Genomic DNA, 25,010 nt, shown 5'->3' on the forward strand with positions numbered 1-25,010 from the left:
AATCCCACTCTTTGTTGTTCCTCCCTGGCCCAAGTCTCCTGGAAGAGACAAATGTCGTTTCTATCCACAAAAGAGCCTCACTCTGGGCAGATTAATTTGTGTGGCAAACCTGCCACATTCCATGACATTATTAACATGCACCTCAAATTACTAACATTTGAGCAAATAATATCACTCCCCAGTTGTACACCTTCACTTGAAGATTCATGAGGCGACTCTAGTGCCTGCACCAACTCTACACTCTCCTGGCCATCCTTACCACCAATCAGGCTGCTAACCTGGATACTGTCCTGGGATTCTAGTTGATGGCACGACAGTTGACTTCTCGCTAGCTCCATGACACCCCCAATCTTGCCGACCATCCCACTAGAGTTTAGTCAGTCGACCTGTTCCAGGCCACTGCATCTGTTATGGCATGAAATTTGGCTCTGTACAATTGGTAAATGGCCATACCTTCCCTTCTCAGCCCTTCCCACACCACGATGTGTTACCAGGGACCATCCGCCTTCTATGTCTAATAAATCATTGGAGGGATAGAAATACGAGAGTGGGCGTGATTCGATAGTTGTCCCAGAACTATAATGCCTCCAGTTGCAGATATATTCTACAGTGCGTGGGTCCCTAAATTTCACCAGCACACAGTCCCCAGTTACAGTTTTGGGGCTATGACCCACCCAAGCCACCCTACGTACCATTATTTTTTCGCTGGTGATGTGGGGCTGGTAGAGGTCTGTTCTTATTGAGCCAATAGGTGGTTTTATTTTTCAAAGCGGTGTATGATTCCGAATTAGAATTAGTTAATTCAGGAACCCCTGTCAAAACAACCAGATACGGGCTCGTTCCGGAGGCAAATCGATTCTAGGCTCAATTCTAGACATCTCCTTTAGTCCCTCGGCAGAAGGAACCTACCCACCCTGTTTTGGAGTATTTGAAACTCCCACTCCAGCGTTATTATGAACTGCAGTAGGTCCTGCTCCAGCATTATTAGACAATGAATTTAAGACTGCCGTAGCTCCCACAGATGTTACAATAGAATTATCAGCTAATGATTGTGCCACAACAATGGGAGATTTAAGCATCACAGTCCCACCTGGTACAATATTCAAATGAGAATTGCCCTGAACTAACACATTTGATGCAATATTGTTTAAAGTTCCCAGTGTGGCATGCTCAAACTTATTAAGCTGTTGCTCAATGCGGATGAGTCTCTCTTCAAGTGGTCGGAGTGAGAAACTCAATAGGGCACTCAGTTTCACACACAGGGGATCCTCTGCTGCCGCAGGACCATCGATAGATGCATCCACACCTAGTGGAACTACTCCCAGGTTTGTTACAGTTCGCAATGATGGTTTACAAGTGAGCAAATTTACATGAGTAAATTTCCCTTTGTGAATAGGGCCCATAGTGTATATGTTGTAAGAGTGAATGTGAGTGTTAGACCTGTCAGCCTTAGGGTGGTCTAACCCCAAACTGTTTGCCTGCTTACCTCCTCTTTTTGCTGAGTTTTTTTTTTAGCCTTAGGACTCTGGGCACTTTACTACTGCTGACCAGTGCTAAAGTGCATATGCTTCTCCCTTAAACATGTTTACATTACATTTGGTATATCTACAGTTGGGATATTTAACTGTACGTCCCTAGCAGAGTGCACCACTTGTGCTCAAGGCCTGTAATTAAATGCTATTAGTCGGCCTGCAACTCTGATTGTGCCACCCATATAAGAAGCCCTTACAACTTGTCTCAGACCTGCCACTGCATAGCCCGTGTGTGCAGCTTGACTGCCACCTCAACTTGGCATTTAAAACACTTTGCCAAGCCTTAAACTCCCCTTTTATTATGCATAAGTCGCCCCTAAGGTAGACCCTAGGTAACTCACAGGGCAGGTTGCTTTGTAGGTAAAAGGTAGGCCATTACTTTTAAGCTTTGCAGTCCTAGTAATGAGAAACAACTAAATTTGGTTTCCCTGCTCTGAGGCCTACTCCTCTCATAGGTTAACATTGGGAATTCCATATCACACTTTTAAGTTGTAATTCCTGATTGAAAAGGAGTAGCTCTGTCATGTTTTATATCATTGGAATGGCAATGGTAAATTATGTTTACTGGTAAAGTTAGATTTAACATTACTATTTTAGAAATGCCTCTTTTAGAGAGTGGACGTTTATCTGCACTTAAAGCTCTGTGTGCCTGTAGTCTGTCTCCAATACACATCTGGAATGGATGACAGATTGAATTTGTAAATTCACTCTAGACAGCCATGCACAGTGGCAGGTTAGGTGTGTCTTAGTGCCCATCTTCATCCTGATGGCTCGTCCTGTGCAGGATGGGAGGAAGGAGCTGACACACCTGAATAGGCAGTGTCCTGTCCCCACATAAAGGGCTGTAGTGAGTCTGGAGCCAGGGCTGGAAAGGAAGGACTTCTGTGCACTTCGAAGACCCTTCTTTGAAGTCATCCCCTCTAAAAAGGCACTATTGGGTATAAGTACTGGGTCTCTCACTCCACCAAATCAGACAGTTCTGGACTGATAAAGGCGCTCTGTCAGAAGAACTGCTGTGCTGCTACAAGAACTGTCACTCTGCTGAACTGCTGCTCTGGAAGAACTGCTTTTCTGCTGTTCTGCCCTGCTTCCTGTTGTGCTCTAACCCGAATATATGACGTTACAACGAATTCTGTTGCAACGCATGCCTTTACCACGCATGTGTTACAACGGAATTCGTTCACCACGCATAACATTTACCACAATTACTAGCGTGGTGACGTCATAGTCGTTAAGAGAAAGCGGAAGTTTATTTTCCGTTTTCTCTTAAACGACGCTGATACCCGACGTGACTCCAGGTGAGTTTCTTTTTTGGGGGGGAGACCCCCCCCCCCAAGCCCCCCCTTTTTTTTTTTTACCTTTACCACATATACCTTTACTACAAACCTCGTAGTACAGGTATGCGTGGTAAAGGCTTTCGTGTTAACCACGCATGCGTTGTACTGCATGCGTGGTTAACGATTTCGTTGTAAAGGCTTCGTTGTAATGGCCGTTTCCCCTCTAACCCTGCTGAGGGAGAGATTAAATCTGCCTTGAACCCAGAGTGGTCTGGAGGGCTGGTTGGCTTGCCTCCTGTTGCTCGAGACTCAGGGATACCAAAGTTTCATCACCTGCTCCTGTGCCTGGCCAATCAGAAGTGGACCAAGGACCTTGTTCCAGTGAAATTGAAGCATCGCCAGTATGCATGCAGCGAGACCGGAGCATTGAACCTGTAGCGGAAAAACAATTGCCACATAACACTCGGAACTAAGTGCATCGCCTTAAAGAATGGGCACATTAGATCCGCTGCATCGCCCCACTGTGTGAAGAAAATCGACGCATTAACTCAACTGCAGGATCGTCACCGACGCATCACTCACCTTCACCCTGCATCTCGCTGTTGCGACCAGGATCAAGGTAATTTGACCAGCGGGCCTGCGCCGCTCCTGTATCCAGCCCACGCTTCATTGGGTCGGCCTGAACTCTTGACTTTGCCCCAGTCTAGTGTGACTAGATAACCCCCATAGGCAGTTATTGTTTTAAGTGCTATTTTTACATTTCATCTTTAAAAATTCATATCTTGACTTCTACTAAATGGATTTTGTCACTCTGGTCTTGTTTTATTTATAAACACCATATCTATTTTTCTAATCTGGTGTGAAGTCTTTATGTGGTGTTTTCCTTGTGTTTTACTGTGTGTTGCACAAATACTTTACACATTGCCTCTTAAGTTTAGCCTGACTGTGCTGTGCCATGCTACGAGAAGGTGGGCACAGGTTAACTTTTAGTGTGTATCTTACTCACTCTTACTAGGATTGTGGTTCCAGCTTGGACTGGGTGCATTCCACTGCGAACCAGAAACCCAATTTCTAACAGTGAGAGTTGGTTTTGATACATATAGTTAAATCAAACATGATAGAAAGGCAAGGAGATGTAAATTGTTTGTTGATGAACTGATATAACAATTACACATGGCATATTCGCTCACAACTGACTGCCCTACCAAGTATTAAAACTCTTGTCACGAGGTGTTTGTGTGAGGATTGTGTAGGACCAAAATGCACGTCTGAGTAATAATTAGCTTGCCAAGTGGACAATATAACCTACATCTGAATATGGTTGCTGATCAGGCCTTGTGTACATGGACTGCTAAGGAGTAATATTGGATCGAAATATGTTTTTTTAAGCTTGATATCATTTAAAGGTAGATTCCTTCATTAAAATTGTTAAAATATTGGTTACATTTGTGCCCGCTTCTTGCTAAATGTCATGTAATGTTTCGTATTTTTTTATAATAAAAATCACAATATTTGCATAGATTATTGTAAGCCCAATCGTGTGAAAACAAGGGCTGGCAGAGCACTAGATGCATTGGATAAGTATTCGTTTCTATACTATGAAAAGAGCACAAATAAAATAAAGAAAATCAATACCAGACAGTCACTCTGCTCATCATGGTACAGCAGCGGCTTGCGTAGGTGGCTTTGAATGTGTATATGAGTGGCGGATCCCTGGAAATATGTAGCTGCAAACTTTGGAAATGTGCACTCTGCTAGGTCATCTACATCCTCTTCCGGTTCAAGTGTCATTGGGACAGAGTCGAGGTCAATCTCATTCAGACGCTGAGGCCCCATCTCCAAATCCTAAGCAGAAAGAAGGTCTCAGATGCTTTTGCACATAAAAAATCATGTTACACTCCATGTTACGCTACACACATTGATGAGAATCATAATACTGATAACAAAAATCTCATACTCAGAATTCATAAATCTTAACTCTGCAGAAGTCACTTCTCTTCCAAACATCAATGTTATCATTCTCTTCAATCACATAATGATCAGGCGTAAAAGTCACTTTTCAGAAACATCTCAATCGAACTTCTCTCACCTACCCATCATACCCCACAAGACATGGTACTCTCTCTAGATGTCTATTAAACTTCCCTCGACCTATGTTCTGCCTCTAGTCGACATCCATTCCCCTCCTTAAAGTGAAATGTGAGTCCTATTTAGCACTGATCACATACACACATCAAGCTTTTTAAAGATATGATCACACACCACAGTCTAATCTGACCTCTAAAAGACATTGACTAGATATATTCATCACAGCCCCAACATACAACCATCACACTGTTACTGATATTCAACACGCTCCTCACAAAGGTTCAACACACTGCTCCCATTTAATATGCTCTATTTTGGTTCACCTCGAACGCGGCTGGAGCCTGCCCCTCCTGGCCTCCAATGACAGCCGGTAAAAACCCAAAGGCTTTTTCCACCAGGTCCAAATCATCATTCTCCTGTTTCCTTAAAATTGCTTCTTTTTTCCTCCTCTCCCTCTCCGCTGATTCCCTCTCCAGCACTGCCAGGCGTTCCTGGGAATTGAAAATAAAATAAAACATTTACAAAAATTGTCCTTCAGGAAGAACAAAAATCAAGCCCTTTAAGAATGTTTTTGAAATACCAACAGGCATGTTGCCACTATTGCATATGTCATTTTCGATAGGTTGACGTACATAATACAGTGTGTGAACGTAACTATAAGACATTGGCACCTCTTTGGGTGTTTTAATAAACTCTGTATTGGTTTTCTCAGACCCCCTCCAGGGTGTAAGCAGCAATGGGTCTTTATTTTAGACTCATTCCCAGCTATAGACTGTTTTAATAGGACCTTTGTGATACTGTTTAATGAACCATTTATATAAAAGACTTTAAAACAGCACCTGCATGTATGCTTTGCTGATAAGAGCATATGGACAATACTTATTGCACTTCATAATCATACTTGGTCTCAGACTAATGATGAATTGAATCCATCTTCCACAAGATAATTTGCCCGATTCTAATGATCTTATAGTTGAATCAGTGGCCTCATTCGCACAGGTAACTACGACTTTTGAGTACGTTTACACTATTGAGTATGTTTACTACATAAACTGCACTTTTGTAGTAACTTGCACTTTTGTAGTAAGTCTAGCACTAAACATGGCGTACCACAGGTACTGCAACACCCACCCATAGTAAATAATGGACTTTGGGACTAACTACAAAAGGTGTCATTTATTACAAAAGTGCAGTGTGACTACCAAAAAGTAGTAAATTTATTCAAAGTGTGAATTATTACAAAAGTGCAGTTTGTGAATAGCACTTTGTAGTAAGTTTTGCAGTACTACACAACTTACTACAATGAGCAGGTTGTGTAACAGGTCCATGTGTGTGGTTAGTGTATTTCCAAACACTTGATCTGGAAGGAAAGTTCCCATCTAGGTGTGACCCAATTTAACACTGTTAACGTGTAACAGGATCGACAATTATGTCCTCTACATTCGTTCTGGAGTTAGATACTTTTCAGTCCTCCAATATGCATTTCTTTTAATAAACCACTGTATACATGTCTGTGATTTCAGAGCGAGGAGGGTTGCTCCGACCTCCAATCTATTTCCATGCAATATCTTTTCAATCAGCGGCCGAAATGCTTGGACCATCACTGTCTCTACAGTTTGTCAACAATGACAAATTCTGTTAATTCCTGCACTAGACTCCCTTCATTGTATTCGTTCTTTCGTGCCATAATTTTACAGGCTATTTTATCTTATGAGAATACCTACTTCACTCTTCTGGTTCCTTTTTACCTAACACCCAGGGTCGAAGCAGTCTTGCAAGGGTCTCACAATAACCTAGTGCAAAGGATGAAGAAGTTGCAAGACCCAACACTGCCCACCATGGACAGGTCTGTCTTCATTCTCACAGGATAATTCTTGATGACCAGACAAAGTATCTACCGAAGGCATAATAAATAATGGTGTTTCCAGCTCCCATATTGTTCAGAAATGGTTGTACAGCCTTACAATGCATGCCTTTACCGAGTGTTATTTTTTTGCAAAACATGCCTTCCCCAAGGATTTGCCTTTACTCTCTCTCTCGCTCTCTCTCTCTCCCTATATATATGCTCCTACCCAGCCCTAAATTATTAAAATACCCTTGCCATCCTGCATAATTTAAACCTCGGGAACCTCACAGATACAGTAATAGGATGTGGAACCAGAAATCACAGAAAAATACATCATGGGTATAAGCTTTTTGAATCACTTTCGAGACAGTTTTGGTATGCACAGACTCCCTGGTAGGTTTATTGCAAAAAGAAACATCTGTGCAAATTTGAAATTAGAGTATGATTAACAACTGCACCTCCCTACCTACACTCTGACTAAAGGACAATTTTAGCATCTCCCCTACAATCACTGAGGCCTCCGCAGAATCTTACGCCCACATTGGGACTACAGGATTTACCCAGCTTGCGCCTACACTGTGACTTTTTAGTGATTTATGAGTAAACACAGGCCATCTCATACACTTTGACCGTGAAGTAGTGTCTGTGAAGGGTAGAACCAGGGGTGAGAGGAAAGCACACGTGTTGGGACACCACGTTTACACCAAGTCCTCAAAACTGTAAATAACATCCACATTGTACGTGGGATAACAGTTTCATCCACCCCTCTATATTTTTCCCTGTGTTCTGTAAGGCATGACTATTTCTCATTAGCACAGATCGACACCTCTGCTTTTCAACATGCACTATACTTGTTGACACACGGCACAAGGAAGGCATACTGAACGAATCAAACCGTACGCTTCTCATCATCTTCCTGAACATCTTCCGAGCAAGCATGCCCCTGGCGTAGGCCTGGAGGACACAGATGGCTTTCCTCTGCAGCGCCACCCTCTGGCGAGCCAAGTACCCTCGGCACAGGGACTGGAACTGGATGACGCGGGCTCGGGTGCTCTCATACTGCCTGGCCATGGGACGGCTGCGCACCAGGGCCTGCAGGCGCTCAAAGCCACGTCTGATCTGCAACAAAATTAAACAGAAAAGGAAAGGGAGTTGTGACATTTGCACACAGAAAAGAAGGCAAAGATTACTAAAATAGATTACATGGAAAGAGAGAGGAGAAAAACAACGGATCCACAGTAAATGTAGCTTAAAAAGTTCACATCGCTTCTCACTCTGTCATGTAAAAGAGTGCTTGGAGCACTCTAGTATCAAAGATCATGGTATAGAGTACAGCAGTCTCTGATAAGCTGCCTTTCGGGCCTATCAGTCTATAATAACAAAACAGACGGGGAATTATAATGCTAATGCTAATCTCCCACACTCAGACAAACTGTACCTTAGAATCTGAAACGCTTGTAAACTATAATAAACTCGTTTACACTAGCATGGACTCTAGAGAAATCTTGAGACTGGCGCCGAGTGTCGCAGTTTCACCGTGGTGGAGATTAGAATATGCTGATGTCTCACACTATAAAGAAGGCTAGGCAGTCTCAGGGACACTTGGAGTGGGCCTGGCCCTTTCTTAAAACTTGTCATTGGATAAAGCGGTTTATCATTCAGTGGCACGCGTCTACAGTTTTTCAGACAAAGGTAGTGTGCATGACTGTCTCTCAGAGTGCAGCGGTAGTCCGATCAGCCATGGTGACATGGAAAGTAAGGTGATAAGTCTTGAAGTCGAAAAGAGCTGCAGATCCTGGTACACAGTCGAGCTGCGTCACTGAGGGCGGTGGGTTAACGATCCCAAACACTGGACACATGATGGAAGATGAGATTCTTGAAAGTTCCAGAATATGAAGGGCTGGGGGCAGGAGTCAGGAGAGAAACATTAATGGCCCTTCTTGCCAAAATAATTCGAAAGTAGATTTAAAAAAAGGTGTGTCACTTCACTCAATTTCCCCCGGTTCGCTTCTTATACACTTTCGGGTGCTTTGCTGCTTACATTCTTGGTTTCTTGCCTTGGCGTACCTCCAATAGTCAGCAGAAAAGGCTGAGCTGTCATGGAGCTGGAACACTCCCTCTCATGGAGCTGGAACACTCCCTCTCATGGAGCTGGAACACTCCCTCATAAAGGCTGGGCTGTCATGGAGCTGGAACACCCCCTCATAAAGGCTGGGCTGTCATGGAGCTGGAACACCCCCTCATAAAGGCTGGGCTGTCATGGAGCTGGAACACTCCCTCATAAAGCTGAGCTGTCATGGAGCTGGAACACTCCCTCATAAAGGCTGGGCTGTCATGGAGCTGGAGCACTCCCTCATGAAGGCTGAGCTGTCATGGAGCTGGAACACTCCCTCATGAAGGCTGAGCTGTCATGGAGCTGGAACACTCCCTCATGAAGGCTGAGCTGTCATGGAGCTGGAACACCCCCTCATAAAAGCTGGGCTGTCATGGAGCTGGAATACTCCCTCATGAAGGCTGGGCTGTCATGGAGCTGGAACACTCCCTCATGAAGGCTGAGCTGTCATGGAGCTGGAGCACTCCCTCATGAAGGCTGAGCTGTCATGGAGCTGGAACACTCCCTCTCATGGAGCTGGAACACTCCCTCAGAAACTCGCTCATCGAGCCACAGCTTCAGCTAAAATGTCAGCACTCAATCAGTACAAGGATCAAAGCATAGCTCTTTGCTCAGTAATCCCCCATCATCAGCAGAATGCCAAGAACAGCATCGCAGGCAAACGGATGACACTTTGGTGAGATACGAGTACCATGCGTCTAAACTTTGTTAGACGTACGGTACCCGTTTATTGGTACAGTGTCAATGCTTATCCTCAGTGCTGTTAAGTACACAGTGGAGTACATTCCTACAGGTCTGCTATGTAGGACTACATGGGGTCTTCACAGAGGTGAACACAAAACTGACTAATGAAACAATTTTTCAATGCCTGGAGGGTTGAGAGGATACTGGGTCGGAGTCAAAACTCCCACGTTAAATCATAAAGCCACGTTAAATTATTTTTCCTAAATGAGAACAGGGTTTCTCGTAGGAAAGTTTATTAGATGTCAAAATGGGCCATTTTTTGTTGATTATTTTCTTTACGTCATTAGACGATGAGCTGATCTGGCTGTGTTTTATATGTGTTTCCAGAAGGGCTTCTCTTGGGGTATTGCGTGCTCTTTTGTTCGCTTTCTCTATAATCTTGAAAGGATAATTCTTATGTTTTAACTTGGTAGTGAGACTCGCAGCTTCCTTGTTATAGGTTTGAAGATCAGAGCAGTTTCTGCGCACCCTTAAAAACTGGCCTACTGGCAGATTTTCTCTGAGGGAGCGCGGTTGTGCACTCGGACTGTATGGACTGAAACATGTTGGCACTAGGGTCTTAGGACAACAATACTCCCATTGACCAGCTTTTAAAGATGTTTTAATAACCCTGACAGACCCAAGAATAAAGGGAAACTGGGGATCTGTCTGAGGTGTTTTATCTTTACTGTCCCCCTGGTCTTCTACTACTTCAAAGAGCTCCCTACACTGTGGTCGAGCCCACCCAGACTTAAAGGCGTTGGGGTGACCAGATGATGAAGCATGACACCACTAGGGTGTGTGTGGATAACTAAACAAAAAGGAATTGCTTCCTTGCTCACCCTAGGGTGAAGGAACAAACCTATCCTCCCATTCATTCTTCACTTCCGCCCATTTAAGTGCACCTTGATTGACCACTATGTGGTCAGTTGGAGTCATTTGTCGTGGCTTTATGTCTTCACAGAGGGCCAGACATACTTTCAATTGTGCAGCACCTGCACGTCACAACATGACTGCTACTCCTGAATGAGGCAATTCCAAGCAGTTCTTAGAACACCTATACATGCCATGGAACAGTTCAATCCCGTTCTAACTTGGATAGTAGAATGTTTTTATGAATATAAAGTAGTACTGATATACTTAATGGGTAACTTGTTAGCACCACTGTTCTATTATTAAATACAGATTATCAGAGCTTTACTAAAGCTAAAGCGCAGTGTTGATAATCTTTAAAGGGTTTGTATTAAAATGTCTAAACGTTTGCAGCCCAGGCAGCATTACTGATTCAGAAGATACTTTTGGGCATCTATTCAACTTATGCGAGGTTCATTAAGAGTCTTGGATTTAATTTTGATTCTGATCTTTCCTTACTCCACAGTTTGCAAGTGTCTGACTCACATGTTGCTACCACTAAGCTTCTGTTTATGATAAGCATTGACATTTTTTCTATGAACACAATTGTGGATTTATGGCTGGACAAGAATGCCTCATATCTTGGGTTGCCCACATTTCTCTTGCCCCAACTTTAAGACGTTTAGGGCGTGAGGGAACAAATGTTTACCTTTGCTCACAGGTTTTTAAGGACAAACTGTTCCTGTACACTGGTTCATGATCAGTGTAATTTTCCTCTGCCTGCTCTCTTAAAAAATAACTGCTTTCCATTGACTACCTGTGAATATTTTTCTAACTACTAATCATCTTTACATTTGAATGCATTGTCCAACCTGGCTTTTTGCTACTGACTAAACCTTACATCATTTATGTGTAGGCAACCCCTTCTGGAGGTGCCAAAAACCTCAAGGGATAAACTAGCTCTATAAATGTTACAGACACACATGCAATTCTGCTCCATGTTTGATTCCTTTTTAGGGCTCGCCTGCTGATGCGCTCAAGCGCATAGCTGGCGAGCTATATTGTGGCTTAAACAGAGCTTAACCATCTCGGCGATTTGTTGCAGTGCCCGAGAGCGTGTGCACATCAAAGCCACCAGCCTCCTCAGGCATCTCAAGCTTCCCCCAGCCGGCATTTCTCCTCCCCTAATTATTCACTGCACGGCCGGCCGGCACATCAAAGGCTGCTGCTCCCGGCCCCTATTCTTCCTTTCTTGTTTAACAGACTGCCCAGAGTTACACTGCTTTTGAGCTACATTTCTGTCTTATTTTATTGAGCATTCGAGTACCTGACTGTTTGAGGAGCAAATAGAAGGGGTTACCAAGCAGGTTAATGTTTAGTCTATGAACAATTGTGTTTTGCTGTCTTTCCTGAATGTCAAATGTCTAGTGATTTTCTTCACTGTATACAAAAATGGGGGAGATGGAGGTAGACATTAGGTTTATCCTCCAGACTGTGTATAGTTATTAACGAATCTGTAAATGACAGATCAGAGAACCTAACCAAAGGAAGCGCTTCCGCTAAATGTGCGAAACAATGCCCAGAATCTAAGAAGAGAAAATTCTCTTCTTGAGTCCCCTCACTCATCAAGGGTTGCCCCTAGGTGACATGCTTCATCATTGGGGCCATCCCAGACAGCTACTGCCTGGGGCGTGCTGCAACTTGCGAAACTACGTAGGAGCACTTTTTGTGAAAAAATGTGTAAAAGTGTTGGGAGGAGTGGTGATGGTGATTCTAAAAATACCAAACTAAGGAGAGATTAATGTATTCCTGCTCTTAGTTGGTATGGATAAAAGGGGTTAATAGTAGGGAGGAAGGGTAACTGTTATGTGTATACTATCCCTAGTATTTGGATTTTCTTCACTGCCCTGACTGCCGCAGGTAGATTGCTCCGGAGGTAGAGCTTAAAAGGCTACCCTGCAAGATCTGCTTTCCTTGCTGTGAGCATGGCAACAGTATTTCCTTAGTGAAGTGAAGCATTCTTTCATGAAATGTTCAGATTGACAGTGTAGATGTTGATGGGTAACTTGGTGACATTTCCTCAGCCCATTAAATATAGGAATTGCTTCATTTGGGGCTGTTCTTTGGGAAGCTCCAATACAGGGCTTTGGCAAAGTCCCATCTTAAGGCTATGAATGTGTGATCAATGCTCATCTGTTTTGAGTAAAGAAATGTGATATCATCTTTTGGAAGAGAACTGTGTCCTAAGCTGCAGGAGGTTATGCTGCATCACCCCTCTTCACGAGTCCCTCCCAGCCTTCAATCACAAAGATAGGAATAAAAAGACGGAGGGGGGCAAGATGGCCGCTACAATGCTGTAGGGAGCAGTCACATTTTGCTCTCTCTCCTGCCACATAGTATCATGTGGGTAGAGTGAAGAAAAGGATGCTCATGCTGGGAGATTGGATCCAGAACGTTACTGGCAGAGGTACGGAAAAAAGACGCTTCGCACAGATAACTTTGGCGATTATACAAAAGTGGAGAAACTGGATCAATAGAGCCCTACATCAAAGACTGTCAACGATGTCTCAGCGTAACAAGGATAAGCAGCTTGGGCCGAGCAAGGCGGCGCCAGTAGCCTCAGCTACGGGTGCTATTCCGAAGGCGGCTGCCTCAAGTAAAAAACAGACACCGGCTCCAGTGATTGCTATCTCCAAAGCTCAACAAAGGAAAAATGAGCTGGCTGAAAGGAAGGGTCAAGCGACGTATGCTGAGGCCGAGGCTGAGGCTTCAAAATTACAGAAGGAGACACCATTAACCAAAGCGACGCTCGCGAAAGAAAAGGAGAAACACAGAGCGCAGAGGATAAACCCCCTCCCCCTCCCCTCCAAAGACGTGACGGGCATGAGGCAGCCTACCTTAACAGAATCCTTTTCCTCCAAATCGAGTCATGGAGTTCAGCAGCAGGCAGAGAACGAGGTTACAGGCATTAGACCTCACACGCTGAATGCGGAAGTGAAAGACGTCCTCGAGGACGCAAGTGGAATACTTGCCGGGCAACCAGCGAAGCCCTTGCAGTCTAACACGCATCAAGCGGGAGCTGCCGGTATGGAAGGGAAAGAAGCAGTGACGATCACGGTGAGCAGAGGGGAGAGTGGGGAAGTGAATGGGGAGCTGGGGGCGCTTGAAAGCCTCGAAAAAATGAATAACACACAGATGATGGATGCTTTACTGTCAGTAGAGGCTGGATTAAATGTGGAACTGAACAGTAATTGCAAAGCTAAATGGGGCAGTCTGGCGAGCTTAGACTCTCAGCAGCAGGCTAAGAGCAGAGGCGCTAGAGGGGGTCTCCAGAGTTTTATTCTGTTAATGAAGGATCAGACTCGACGGATTTAAGCGAGCAGGAGGGGGGCAGTACTACTGAGGTCACCACCTCTGGTTCAGATTCGGATAATTCCGGACACTCAAGGGATAAAAACACTCAAAGAAAAAAGAAAACAGGAGCAAGAAGAAGTGGAGAGAGTAATAAAAATAAAAAGTTGTCTTGGGATTATTCAGCAACCTCTGGGATTTATCAGGAGTCTGGTGATGGAAATGGGGCCGGTGGGGGGTCACCAGTAAGGAGTGCATCCCAGAACATAACTATGGAGATGATGTTCGGTACTTTAAAACAGATACAGTCGGAGGCCAGGGTGGAAAGTCGGAGGGCAAGGCGGGATACAAAGAAAATACAGGCGTCAATTAGAAAATTGAACAGGAAGTACGAGGTGGTGGAGGAGAGGGTGTCAGAAGTAGAACAGAGGACAGGAAGAATGGAGGATGAGATGACGGACTGGCAGGACTTTAAAAATGAACAAGGGAAGAAAATTGAAGATCTTCAATGGAAGATAGAAGATTTTGAAAACCGGCAAAGACGGAACAACGTAAGACTACTTGGTATTGAGGAAGGACTGGAGGGGCAAGACCCAAGGGGTTATGTTATCAAACTATTGAAAGGAGCTTTCCCAGACTCCCAGTGGCAGTGGGAGTCGGAAATTCAAAGAGCGCACAGATTCCCGCTTATAATGAAGAAAAATCACAGAGCCCAGCAGAGTGCATTGCCAAGAGCAATGCTTGTGTTCGTGGGGAACTTTCTTGCAAGACAGGAGATTATGGACAGAGCAAGACCAGACGCCAGGAAGACTTGTGATAATGTTACATTCTTTGCTAGACCTGACTTCTGTCATGTTACAGTTGAAAGAAGATGGAGGCTACGGCAGTTGATTTCCCCCTTTCAGAAACTAGGTGCAGAGGCGTATTTACTCTACCCAGCAAGATTAAAGATTGTTAATCGAGGGCAGATCAGGGTGTTTGCGTCAGAAATTAAAGCAGGAGAATTCTTGGCTGAGCTTACGGAACAGAGCAGAGGGGGGGGGAAAAAATAATAAAGAAAGAAATACACCTAAAACAACATAGAATATGATACTATTAAGCAACAGGCAAGGGCAGGAGAGAGAGGCGATCCTACAGCTGAAGAGGCCACACATAGGTCAGGATTGACCTATTTGCCCGTAAAAGGGGGGGAGGGAGACAGGGGGAGGGGGGAGGGATGGGGGGGGAGAGGGGGGGGCAGGAGGAGTTCGACATATGGTTAAATACAACACGCAAAGAGGAAACAAAGGGATACAATGCATTTGAGAAAAGAGTACTACAGGCAAAAGCTTATGAGAATAGAATATGGTATCAATTGAAGGAAAAATATAAGACCTGGGGATGACGTTGAGGATTGCCTCTATAAATATATGTGGTCTCAATAACGGAGGGAAAAGGCAGAAAGTAGCAGCAATGTTAAGAATGCTCAAACTGGATATAATTTGTCTCCAAGAGACACATATTGAAGGAAATAATAAATATCTACTTGAGCAAATGGGATTTGAGGTATTAGCTTTTACCAGACAGGATACCAAGACCAAGGGAGTAGCTATATTAGCTAAGAAGGGAGTCTGTAAAACAAAAAGAAAAAAAGAAGATCAGGGGGGAAGATGGGTTATAATTGAGGGAGAAACTAGTGCAGGATGCTGTACCTTAGTCTCGATTTATGGTTCTACAGAAGACGACCCAGAGGTTTTCGAATATTTGGATCAGGAATTGTCTTTGTGGCCAGAGCCAATTATCTTCTGTGGGGATTTGAACATAAATGGGATGAACGGTTTGGGTAGGACGGGTATGACGGGTGGAGGGACGTACGGGGGGAGGAAGAAGAGGGTTTGTAAGGCTGTATGTGATCTTATGAGACATAATGCGTTAATCGATCTTTGGGCAGAGAGACATCCACCTGGAACGGGCAGTACATACTATTCTGCACCTCATCGACTGGTTGTCAGATTAGACTACTTTCTGATCTCTAACACACTAGTAGGTGTTAGTCAATTAGAGAGACTGCCTAGGATGTTATCAGATCATAACCCGCTAGTATTGACACTCCCACAGAAGATAGCAGATGAGAGGAAGATTTATAACTGGACTTTTGAGAGAGGACTCCTTAAAGATGAGGGATATGTGAATAGAATGGCAGCTTGGATTAAACAATTCTGGGAAACTAATAGAGGGACAGCAACAACTGCTATGGTTTCGGATGCCTTTAAGGCAGGCATCAGGGGGGAAACGCTCTGCTTCACGCTGCAACGGACAAAAAAAGAGAGAGAGGAAATGGAAACAAGGATAAGAGACTTAAAAGAACTAGAAGACCTCCTAATACTAGCAATTACCAAGCAAGATCGGTTGGAAGATCTACTGCTAAATATAGAGCTAAAAAAGGCAGAGGCAGGTGAAAGTGTAGCAAGGAGGGCTGCGGCCAATTATTTAGCCAAAAGAGAGGAAGGATATGAGTACAACGAGAGAATTGGGCACCTCCTAGCTATTAAAACTAGACAGAAGTCAGCAGCGGGGGAGATTAAGGAAATTAAAAATGAGTTAGGAGTAGTAGTAAATAAGGTAACAGACATACAGGACGTGTTTAAGAGATTCTATACGAAACTTTATGAACAGGATATAACTAAATCAAAATCTGAGATCACAGAATACTTAAATATTATAACGCATCCAGTATTAGAAGAGGACGAGAAAGATAAATTGGACATTAGATTCACACTACAGGAGATTCAGGAAGCTGTGAATAGTCTCCCCTCTGGGAAAGCTACCGGCCCAGACCAGATTCCAGCAGAATTTTATAAAACATTTTGGGACATACTAGGGAAAGACATGCACGAAACTTTTATTCAGGCACAGAGGGGAGAGTCAGTACCACAATCTTGGGCAGGGGCTGACATTATTGTAATTTTAAAGAAAGATAAGCCTCCCCTTGAACCTGGGTCATATCGCCCAATAACACTTATGAATTCGGATGCTAAAATATACACAAAATCACTTGCACATAGGTTAAGTAAGGTTATAGAGCACTTGGTTAGCACATCGCAGCACGGATTCATTCCAGGGAAGGGCACTACACAACACACAAGGCAAATGATTACGATTCTGGACGCTATGGAGGTTGCAGGAGATCCTGTTGCGGCTATATTTTTGGATGCAGAGAAGGCCTTCGACAGGGTCTCTTGGGACTACCTATGGGAGGTAATGGAGTGGTATGGAATTGGCAGAGGGTACATTAGAGCAATACAGGCTGTGTACTCCAGCCCTACGGCTAGAATAAGAATAAATAAAGGGTATACCAAGACAGTACAGATACAACGAGGGACACGACAGGGTTGCCCAGCATCACCACTTCTATTTGCCCTCTATATAGATCCCATTTTACGGAGACTGGAAAAAAACAATAGGATTCCCCCAATCGAGTTACATGAGAGAAGATATAAAGTATTTGCGTACGCAGATGATGTGGCTGTCATCACCAACAAACCAGATATAGCAATACCAGAGATAGAAAGAGAAGCATCAAACTTTGGAGCACTTTCAGGATATAAAATCAATAGAGGGAAAACACAAATAGTACAAAATAACTATATGATATTTCAGGATAGTAGAGTTGTGAAGGAAGCAACATATTTAGGAATAAAAGTCACGGCAGATCTGGATATGCTGGTAGATCTTAACATCAGACCACTATTAAATAAAGTTAAAGAGAATACAGAAAGGATGCATAGATTACATCTGACATTGATGGGACGAATAAATGTAATCAAAATGATAACATTCCCTAAATTCTTATACCTATTTAGGGCAATACCGCTTTATTTTGATCACATATGGTTTAACAAGATAGAAGCTATGGTAAATACATTTATTTGGGCACATGGTAAAACCAGAAGAGCATATCGACATCTTACACTTCCAAGGGAAAGAGGAGGGTGGGGGGCACCTGACTTTAGATTCTACTATTGGGCGGTAGCTTTGCAGTACTTTCAGGGATTAATTGGTGGTGGCAATAAAGAACAGGGAGTTAGGTCACAAGGGTTTTTCAATGTTTACACGGTGTTGATGGGGGACGGGGCACTAAATGGATTTTTGAATACAGTTGATTTCAGCTATTTCAAGCACACAAGATTTAAAACTCTTAAAGCTGCCTATACTATCTGGAAGACGATATCAAAGAAAATAGGGATAGGAAGATATAACAGGTACACACGGTTGTATACTAACAGATCCCTCCCGGGGGAGATATTTAGAGATTCAGTAATGAAGGAATGGGATGATAAAGGGATCAAGAGAATTGGGGACTTACTGGACCAACAGGGTGGAATCATGCAGTTTCATGAGATCCAAAACATTTTTTGGTAGGGAATAATAGCTTTTTAAAATATCTTCAGGTTAGAAGCTATCTTTCAAATAAACAAGGTGGATCTTTGGGCTTTGGCTCATGTCGTATAATGGATTATATAGAGAACAGCAGTCATTGTACAATTCGATGTCTATATGCAGAACTGGGTAAATATAAAAGTGATGATAGGGATAAATATGTGAGGAAGTGGGAGGAAAAAATTGGTTTACAACCAGAGGGTTTTCAATTATCGCTTGATTTGGGTCGAACCACTCTATGCTCTACAACCTTACAGTCACAGCATTACAAAACCTTGTACTCGTTGTACTATACTCCGGCAAGGATCGCACAATGGGGAGGTACAACAGGAACCACGTGTTCCAGGTGTGATGCTAATGATGCAGATATAATTCATGTATTTTCAAAATGTCCGCAACTGTATTCTTTGAAAAATGATATTGAAAAATGTATTGATGTTTCACTAGGTTATAAAGTTAATCTGACTGATGAATTACTATTGTTGGGGGTGGTGACAGGGGAAGATGATATTCCTACTGAGTTTATGTTTATGGTAGCCGCGGTATTTCGTATATGTGTTGCAACATTATGGCTTGATAGGGCACCACCAACTTTTCAAATGTGGATTGCTAGACTATTGTCAACTTATAATCTAGAAAAAGCAATTTATGACAGGAAAGGGAAAAGAGGTAGATCTTTGGGTAAGAGGATTTGGAACCCAATTGAAAACTGGAAAAACAGGCCGATAACGTAGGAAGGGGAGGAGGTTATGAGGGCTCATAAAGTAAAAGATATTAGTTGGTAAGATTTGAAAGTTGGAAAATATTATTAGTACTGTTTATTTGAATTTGTATGTTTATATTTTTTCTGGTGGGAAAAGAAATATGTCAGTATTGTAAACATTTAATTGAGTAATGCGTGTTGTAAATGTAACTATGATTTTTGGAGAAAATAAAAAAAGTTTAAAAAAAAAAAAAAAAAAAAGGAATAAAAAGACAACTCCATGTCAAGTGTCCAACAGCTTTTTTCAACTGGGCGAGCTACTTACTACTTGCGGTGTCTCTCTCCTACACTGTTCTCTACTTGAAGAATTCCTTTCTATAATGTAGTTATGGGAGCAGAATGTTTGGGTTTGATTGTACAGCAGTTACAAATAAGCTGTTGATGGCTAGGGTGTTCATAATCAAATGTGGTGACAGGCACACCTTTTGGTTGTGAATCTTTTAAAGCAGTAAAAGGCACACTTTATATCTGTACCGATGAACGGTGCTACATGTAAAAGACATTTCTGGGAGATATTTACCCTTATTTTGCAAAGTTTCGTAGCAATTTAGTGTTTTGAGTTTGAGTTTAAAATATTTATTAAGCGCACGTACACCGAGCGGTTTCATGGCGCTGATTGAACGGAACCCCTGATGCTTCAGGGACGGGAGGAAAGAAAAGGGGGGGATTTAGGAGGGAAAGGCCTGAGTAAAAAGAAAGGTCTTTAAAGCCTTGCGAAAAAGTAAGTATTGAGGACAGGATCTCAGGTGAGCCGGGAGGGAGTTCCAAAAAGTGGGGGCGAGTGTGGAAAATTTAGATCCACCCCACTTTTTGCGATTGAGACGGGGGACTTGGAGGAGTTGTTGGGTAGAGGAACGTAGCTCCCTGAGGGGAACGTAGAGATGAATTTCGGAAGTGATAAAGGCAGGGGCTGATCCAGCCCGAGCGTTGAAGGTGATACATCCTAGTTTGAACTGGGCGCGTTCGCGGATGGGGAGCCAGTGTAGAGTCTTAAGAAGAGGAGTGACATGGTGGGACTTGGGTAGGTTAAAAACCAGTCGGGCCGCCTGGTTTTGTACTAATTGAAGGCGTTGCAAACTGTACGCGGGCATGCCGCAATAAAGGGCATTGCCGTAGTCCAGGCGGGAGATCACCATGGCAAGAACTATAAGTTTGAGAGCTGGATAGGAGAAAAACCGGGAGACTTTGCGGATGGTGCGAAGGGAGTGGAAAGATGAGGACACCACTGAACTGACCTGGGAGTGAAGTGAGAGATGGTGATCTAGTTTAAATCCAAGGGTTTTTACAGAGGTAGAGGGGGAGGGTGGAGAGCCCAATGCAAGAGGCCAGAAGGAGGGGGTCCAGGGACTGGAGCAACCACCAGTCAGCACCAACTCCGTTTTATCGGGGTTGAGCTTCAGGTGGCTGTGGTTCATCCAGTCCCGGATAAAGGTCATAGTAGATTGAAAATTGGAAATAGACTGAGGGGAAGTAGATAGGGAGAAGATCAGCTGGAGGTCATCCGCGTAATTAAAGACAGAGACCTCCAGCTGTTGGAGAGCAAAGATGAGGGGGGCGATGTACAGGTTAAATAATAACGGGCACAAAGAGAAGCCCTGAGGGACCCCGCATTTGACCGCCTGGAAGTCTGCTGCAAAGTCTCCCAGGTGCACCGCTTGGGAGCGGCCACTCAGAAAGGAGGACAGCCAGACCAGGGCGGCGCCACCGATACCCGCCGCCTTGACACGGGATAATAAGATGGAGTGGTCGACCGTGTCAAAGGCGGCGGAGAGATCGAGGAGAACCAGGGCCTGGGGATGATTGTTGTCCATACCCTCTCTCAGGGTGTCCAAAACCGAAAGAACCACGGACTCGGTTGAGTGCGATGGACGGAACCCTGCCTGCCTGGGGGCCAATATCTTGTTCTCCTCCACAAATGTGCTGAGCGTCTTGGTTACATGGCGCTCTAGGACTTTCGCCAAAAATGGAAGGAGGGAGATGGGACAGTAGTTGGCGAGTGTGGTGGGGTCCGCTCCGGGTTTTTTTAGAATGGGTAAGATGACGGCTGTTTTGAGGGAGGGGATTACAGTGCCTTGAGATAGCGAACTGTTCAGAAGGGTGAGGGGGGGTGAAGTGCAGACCGAGTAGATCTGTTTCAAAATGGGTGCAGGGCAAGGATCGAGGGGAGAGCCGGACTTGATCATCGGTAGAATGGAAAGGAAAGAATTTTCTGTAAGAGGTGGAAATGAGTCAAGGCGAGCAGAGTTGGGGGGGCATAGGGGAATTACAAAAGAAGGGGAGGGCGGAGGAATATTGGCTTTGATGATGGAAATTTTATCAAGAAAAAAAGTGTTAAGGGAGTTGCAGAGGTGCTGGGATGGGGAAGGTTTCAAGGAAGCCCTATCGGAGTAAGCAAGATCGTGCACAATGGTGAAAATTTCTTTAGACTGATTCTCTGCGGCTAAAATTTTAGAAGAAAAATAAGCTTTCTTGGTTGCTAGGATGGATTTTTTGTACTGGGCCAGGAGCAAGATATACTGTTTCCTTAGGGTTGGGCAGTAGGCTTACCTCCATGAGCGTTCTGCTCGCCGGAGATTGAGTTTTAGATCTTTAAGATCCTGATTAAACCAGCGGTTGGCTTCATTAGTGCGTTTTCGAGGATACTGCTTCATAAAATGTTTATTCAAATTTAGGAAGCATCCTGAGAAATCACAGCGGATTTAGAATATGCAGAAGGTAACACCACCGCTTATAAAATGGAGAAATTAGAAAAACATTAATTAGCCACTAAGCCAGAGTATGTGGAACAAACCTAAGTGCAGAATACAAATAATATACCTTTATACCCTGCAGTAGTGGGCTATACTGGCCATCAAAGGCTCGCTCCAATGTTAAAGGCCCCAGCCAAAGGGGAGGGTCTTTAACAAGGGAGTAGGCCTTTTATGTCTGGTTTAGCCATGCTACAGCGGGACAAAGCTGTTAGAACATTCGGCCTCATGAGGGCCGAATGTTTTAATTAGAAAAACAAAGGCCTCTCTGAGTATGAGGGGGTTGAAATCTACCTGGGCTCCGAAGCCTTTGTTCACAGTTCTTGCTGTGAATGTTCTACAGTAAACAGCACACGCAGGGCCACAGCGGTCAGTCCCTGGTTCTCCCCAGCTTGGTTGAACTATTTTTTTAGTTCAGATGATTCAGGGAGACCCTGGAGCTGAGCAGCATTGACCCCTCTCTCATTCTTAAGCCCTAGTGACACTGAGCTACCCGAGGAGGGAAGGATGAAGGCTGCCCTTGTCCTCCTCCACGGGCTCTGCCTGTCGTTTTCCGCTGCCTAACTAATATATTTCCGAGAGTCAGGGAATGGAAAATGGCAGAGACTGTGTATTTGGGCATTGAAATGTTGACAGCAGCGGCCCTATACAATTCATACAGGCCGCTGCTGTTCCTTTGTCTTCAATGGGGCTCTCAACATTCCAATGCCTAATCACTTTTAATGAATTGCTTGAAGGCAAAGGACAAGAACATTTAGAAACACTTCATGAAGTGTTGAAGAACAGAGAACACTGAAGGAGTATAAGGTGTGTCTGGTCATACCTGACCAACATTATCTTCTACATGTCAGCACGACTATGGAGCGGTATCATTTTGGCTTAAGGGAACAAGAAAAAAAAAGAGACTGCTGAGGACTATAGTCTCAGTCTACTTGAAAGTTTGATGCAGCAGTAGAAGAAAGCATAGGGAACCAGTTTGTTTTGAAATGCAGAAGTGATAAAATTAGAGAGGAACTATGGTTAAATAAATACCTCCCTTCGAAGGAGGGATTTTGATGGCAAAAAGTGTTGAGCATATGCTTCTGTGTCAATGAATTGATTAGTGCTAAGAACAAACCAACTCCTCAATTAGAGAAAGATTAATGTATCTGACAAATAAAACACAAAGTTAATACACAAAATAGCAAGAACAAATTTAGTGGGGCACTGGTGGTTATAAAGCAAATGCACCAGGAAAGGTGTGGCGCCACGGCCAGGGTGACTGACGCTGGGATCTGGGGATCACATTTCGATCCCCGGCGGCAGATTAGCCCAGCACCATGTGACTCTAGGCAATAGCTTTCTTTATCTTCCTGAGGGCCCCCAGCGCCTGGAGACCCTTACGGGTGATTGTTCGCTCTTTACAATGGTGGATTATTATTATTATGATTACCAGAGTGTACAGCTTTGAGTGTGTAATATAATGGCTGTGGTAAATAAGGACATTTTCTCAAATGCTGGAAAAGTAAAATAAAGAAAGAGCAATGAAAGGAAGTGTAAGAAATTAGGCAGAATAGTATATTTCAAGCCAAGAGCCCAGGAACAGAACATCCAAGTAATATAGTGAGGATTGACAATATTCAGGTGCTCATTAGATTTGACTCATGTTCATCTTTGACAATAATTTCCAAGTCTACCTAAACATAGAACGTAATTGGGCACAATGGATGTTCGCCCTGGTGGGTATGGTAGTTTACCAATAAATATGTTACACTATTTCAATGCCCGCTTACAGGTATGTAACGGATATGCAGTCAGAAAAGTCTATATGTCAAAAAAAGGTGACAACTTAATTGCCTGGCCACACCCGATGCTGTTAGGCATTACTTTGATTCCCGATGCTAATCCACAAGTGCAGATTCAAGAGTTTGATCACAATGTGGCTGCTTTTCTAAAGAGTTTTAACACATATTTCAGGAAGAACTTGGGTGTCTCAAATGCCACAAAGATAGGGTAAGATTGAAGAAAGAAGCAGAACTTGTCGCTACAAAAGTGAGGCGTGCACATGTATGTATACAAGATTGTGTGAGACAAGAATGACATTGGGGTAAAAGAACCTAATAAAGCCACAGAGTGGTTGGCTCGAAAGACAAGTGGATACATTGGTGTATGCATAGACCTGAGAACACTTAATCAGTAGGTTATTGCAGATAGAATTCTACTTCCCAATAATAATGACATTTTACAACATTAGCTGGGGCAAAGTAGTTCCCAGCCCTTTATCCTACATCAGCCTACCATAAAGTTGAGTTGGACAACAATACTGAAGACCCAACTGCCTTTATCACACCAAATGGGGGCAAACACATTTAAAATAATTTTGTTTGGCCTTGGCTCAAGTGCCTCAATATTTCAACATGTCATGTCTAAAGATCTTAATTGATTATAAGGGGTAGAGTGTTATCAAGATAACCTGTTGATTTTTGGCAATACAATAGCTATACAAGTTGATTGAATCCGGATTAATGGTCAAAAAGGAGAAGTGTAGGTTTGGAGTAAGAAAGATACATTATTTGGGTCATCCTGTTTCTGGAAGGGATGTGTCACCTAAAAAGGATTTATGAATGCTAAAACTGATAGGAAAGAAACATGCCCAAAAGAGGAGTTGAGCCATTTTTAGGCATGGCAAAGTGCTATAGTAAATTCATAATGAGTTATGTAGAAAAATCAGTTAGTTTAAGACCTTTACTGGGCAAATAGCTAGAGTTTCAATGGAGTGATGAATGTAAAATCAATCAATCAATCAATCAGTGACACTTGTAAAGCGCGCTACCTACCCGTAGGGTCTCAAGGCGCTTGGGGGGGGGGGGTGCCGCTACTGCTCGAACAGCCAGGTCTTCAGCTTCTTCCTGAAGGAGAGGTGGTCTTGGGTCAGGCGCAGGTCGGACGGGAGGGAGTTCCAGGTCTTGGCGGCCAGGTAGGAGAAGGACCTTCCTCCTGTAGTCGCTCTTCGGATGCGGGGGACGGCGGCGAGGGCGTGGTTGGCTGATCGGAGGTGGCGTTTGGGAGCGTAGAAGTTGATTCGGCTGTTGAGGTAGCTCGGGCCTTGGTCGTGTAGGGCTTTGTGTGCGTGGGTGAGGAGGCGGAAGGTGATTCTCTTGTTGATAGGGAGCCAGTGAAGGTCTCTCAGATGTCCGGAGATGTGGCTGGATCGTGGGATGTCGAGGATGAGTCTGGCTGAGGCGTTTTGGATCCGCTGGAGTCTCTTCTGGAGCTTGGCGGTGGTCCCGGCGTAGAGGGCGTTGCCGTAGTCCAGTCGG

General features: G+C 43.9%; 1 protein-coding gene across 1 annotated transcript in view; it reads right to left on the minus strand.

Moving 5' to 3' along the window:
• LOC147683395 (unconventional myosin-VIIb-like) overlaps window positions 1-25,010 on the minus strand; it is a 1,214,266-nt gene that overhangs the window by 601,439 nt on the left and 587,817 nt on the right. The window contains exons 21-23 of the mRNA XM_086943813.1: window positions 7,644-7,862; window positions 5,221-5,388; window positions 4,445-4,654 (exon numbers count right to left, since the gene is read on the minus strand). Of these exons, the coding sequence (XP_086799939.1) occupies window positions 4,445-4,654; window positions 5,221-5,388; window positions 7,644-7,862 (597 nt within the window). The remainder of the gene's footprint in view (window positions 1-4,444; window positions 4,655-5,220; window positions 5,389-7,643; window positions 7,863-25,010) is intronic.

The sequence above is a fragment of the Lissotriton vulgaris genome, chromosome 11 (genome assembly GCF_964263255.1).
Source record: "Lissotriton vulgaris chromosome 11, aLisVul1.2, whole genome shotgun sequence".
NCBI lineage: Eukaryota > Metazoa > Chordata > Amphibia > Caudata > Salamandridae > Lissotriton > Lissotriton vulgaris.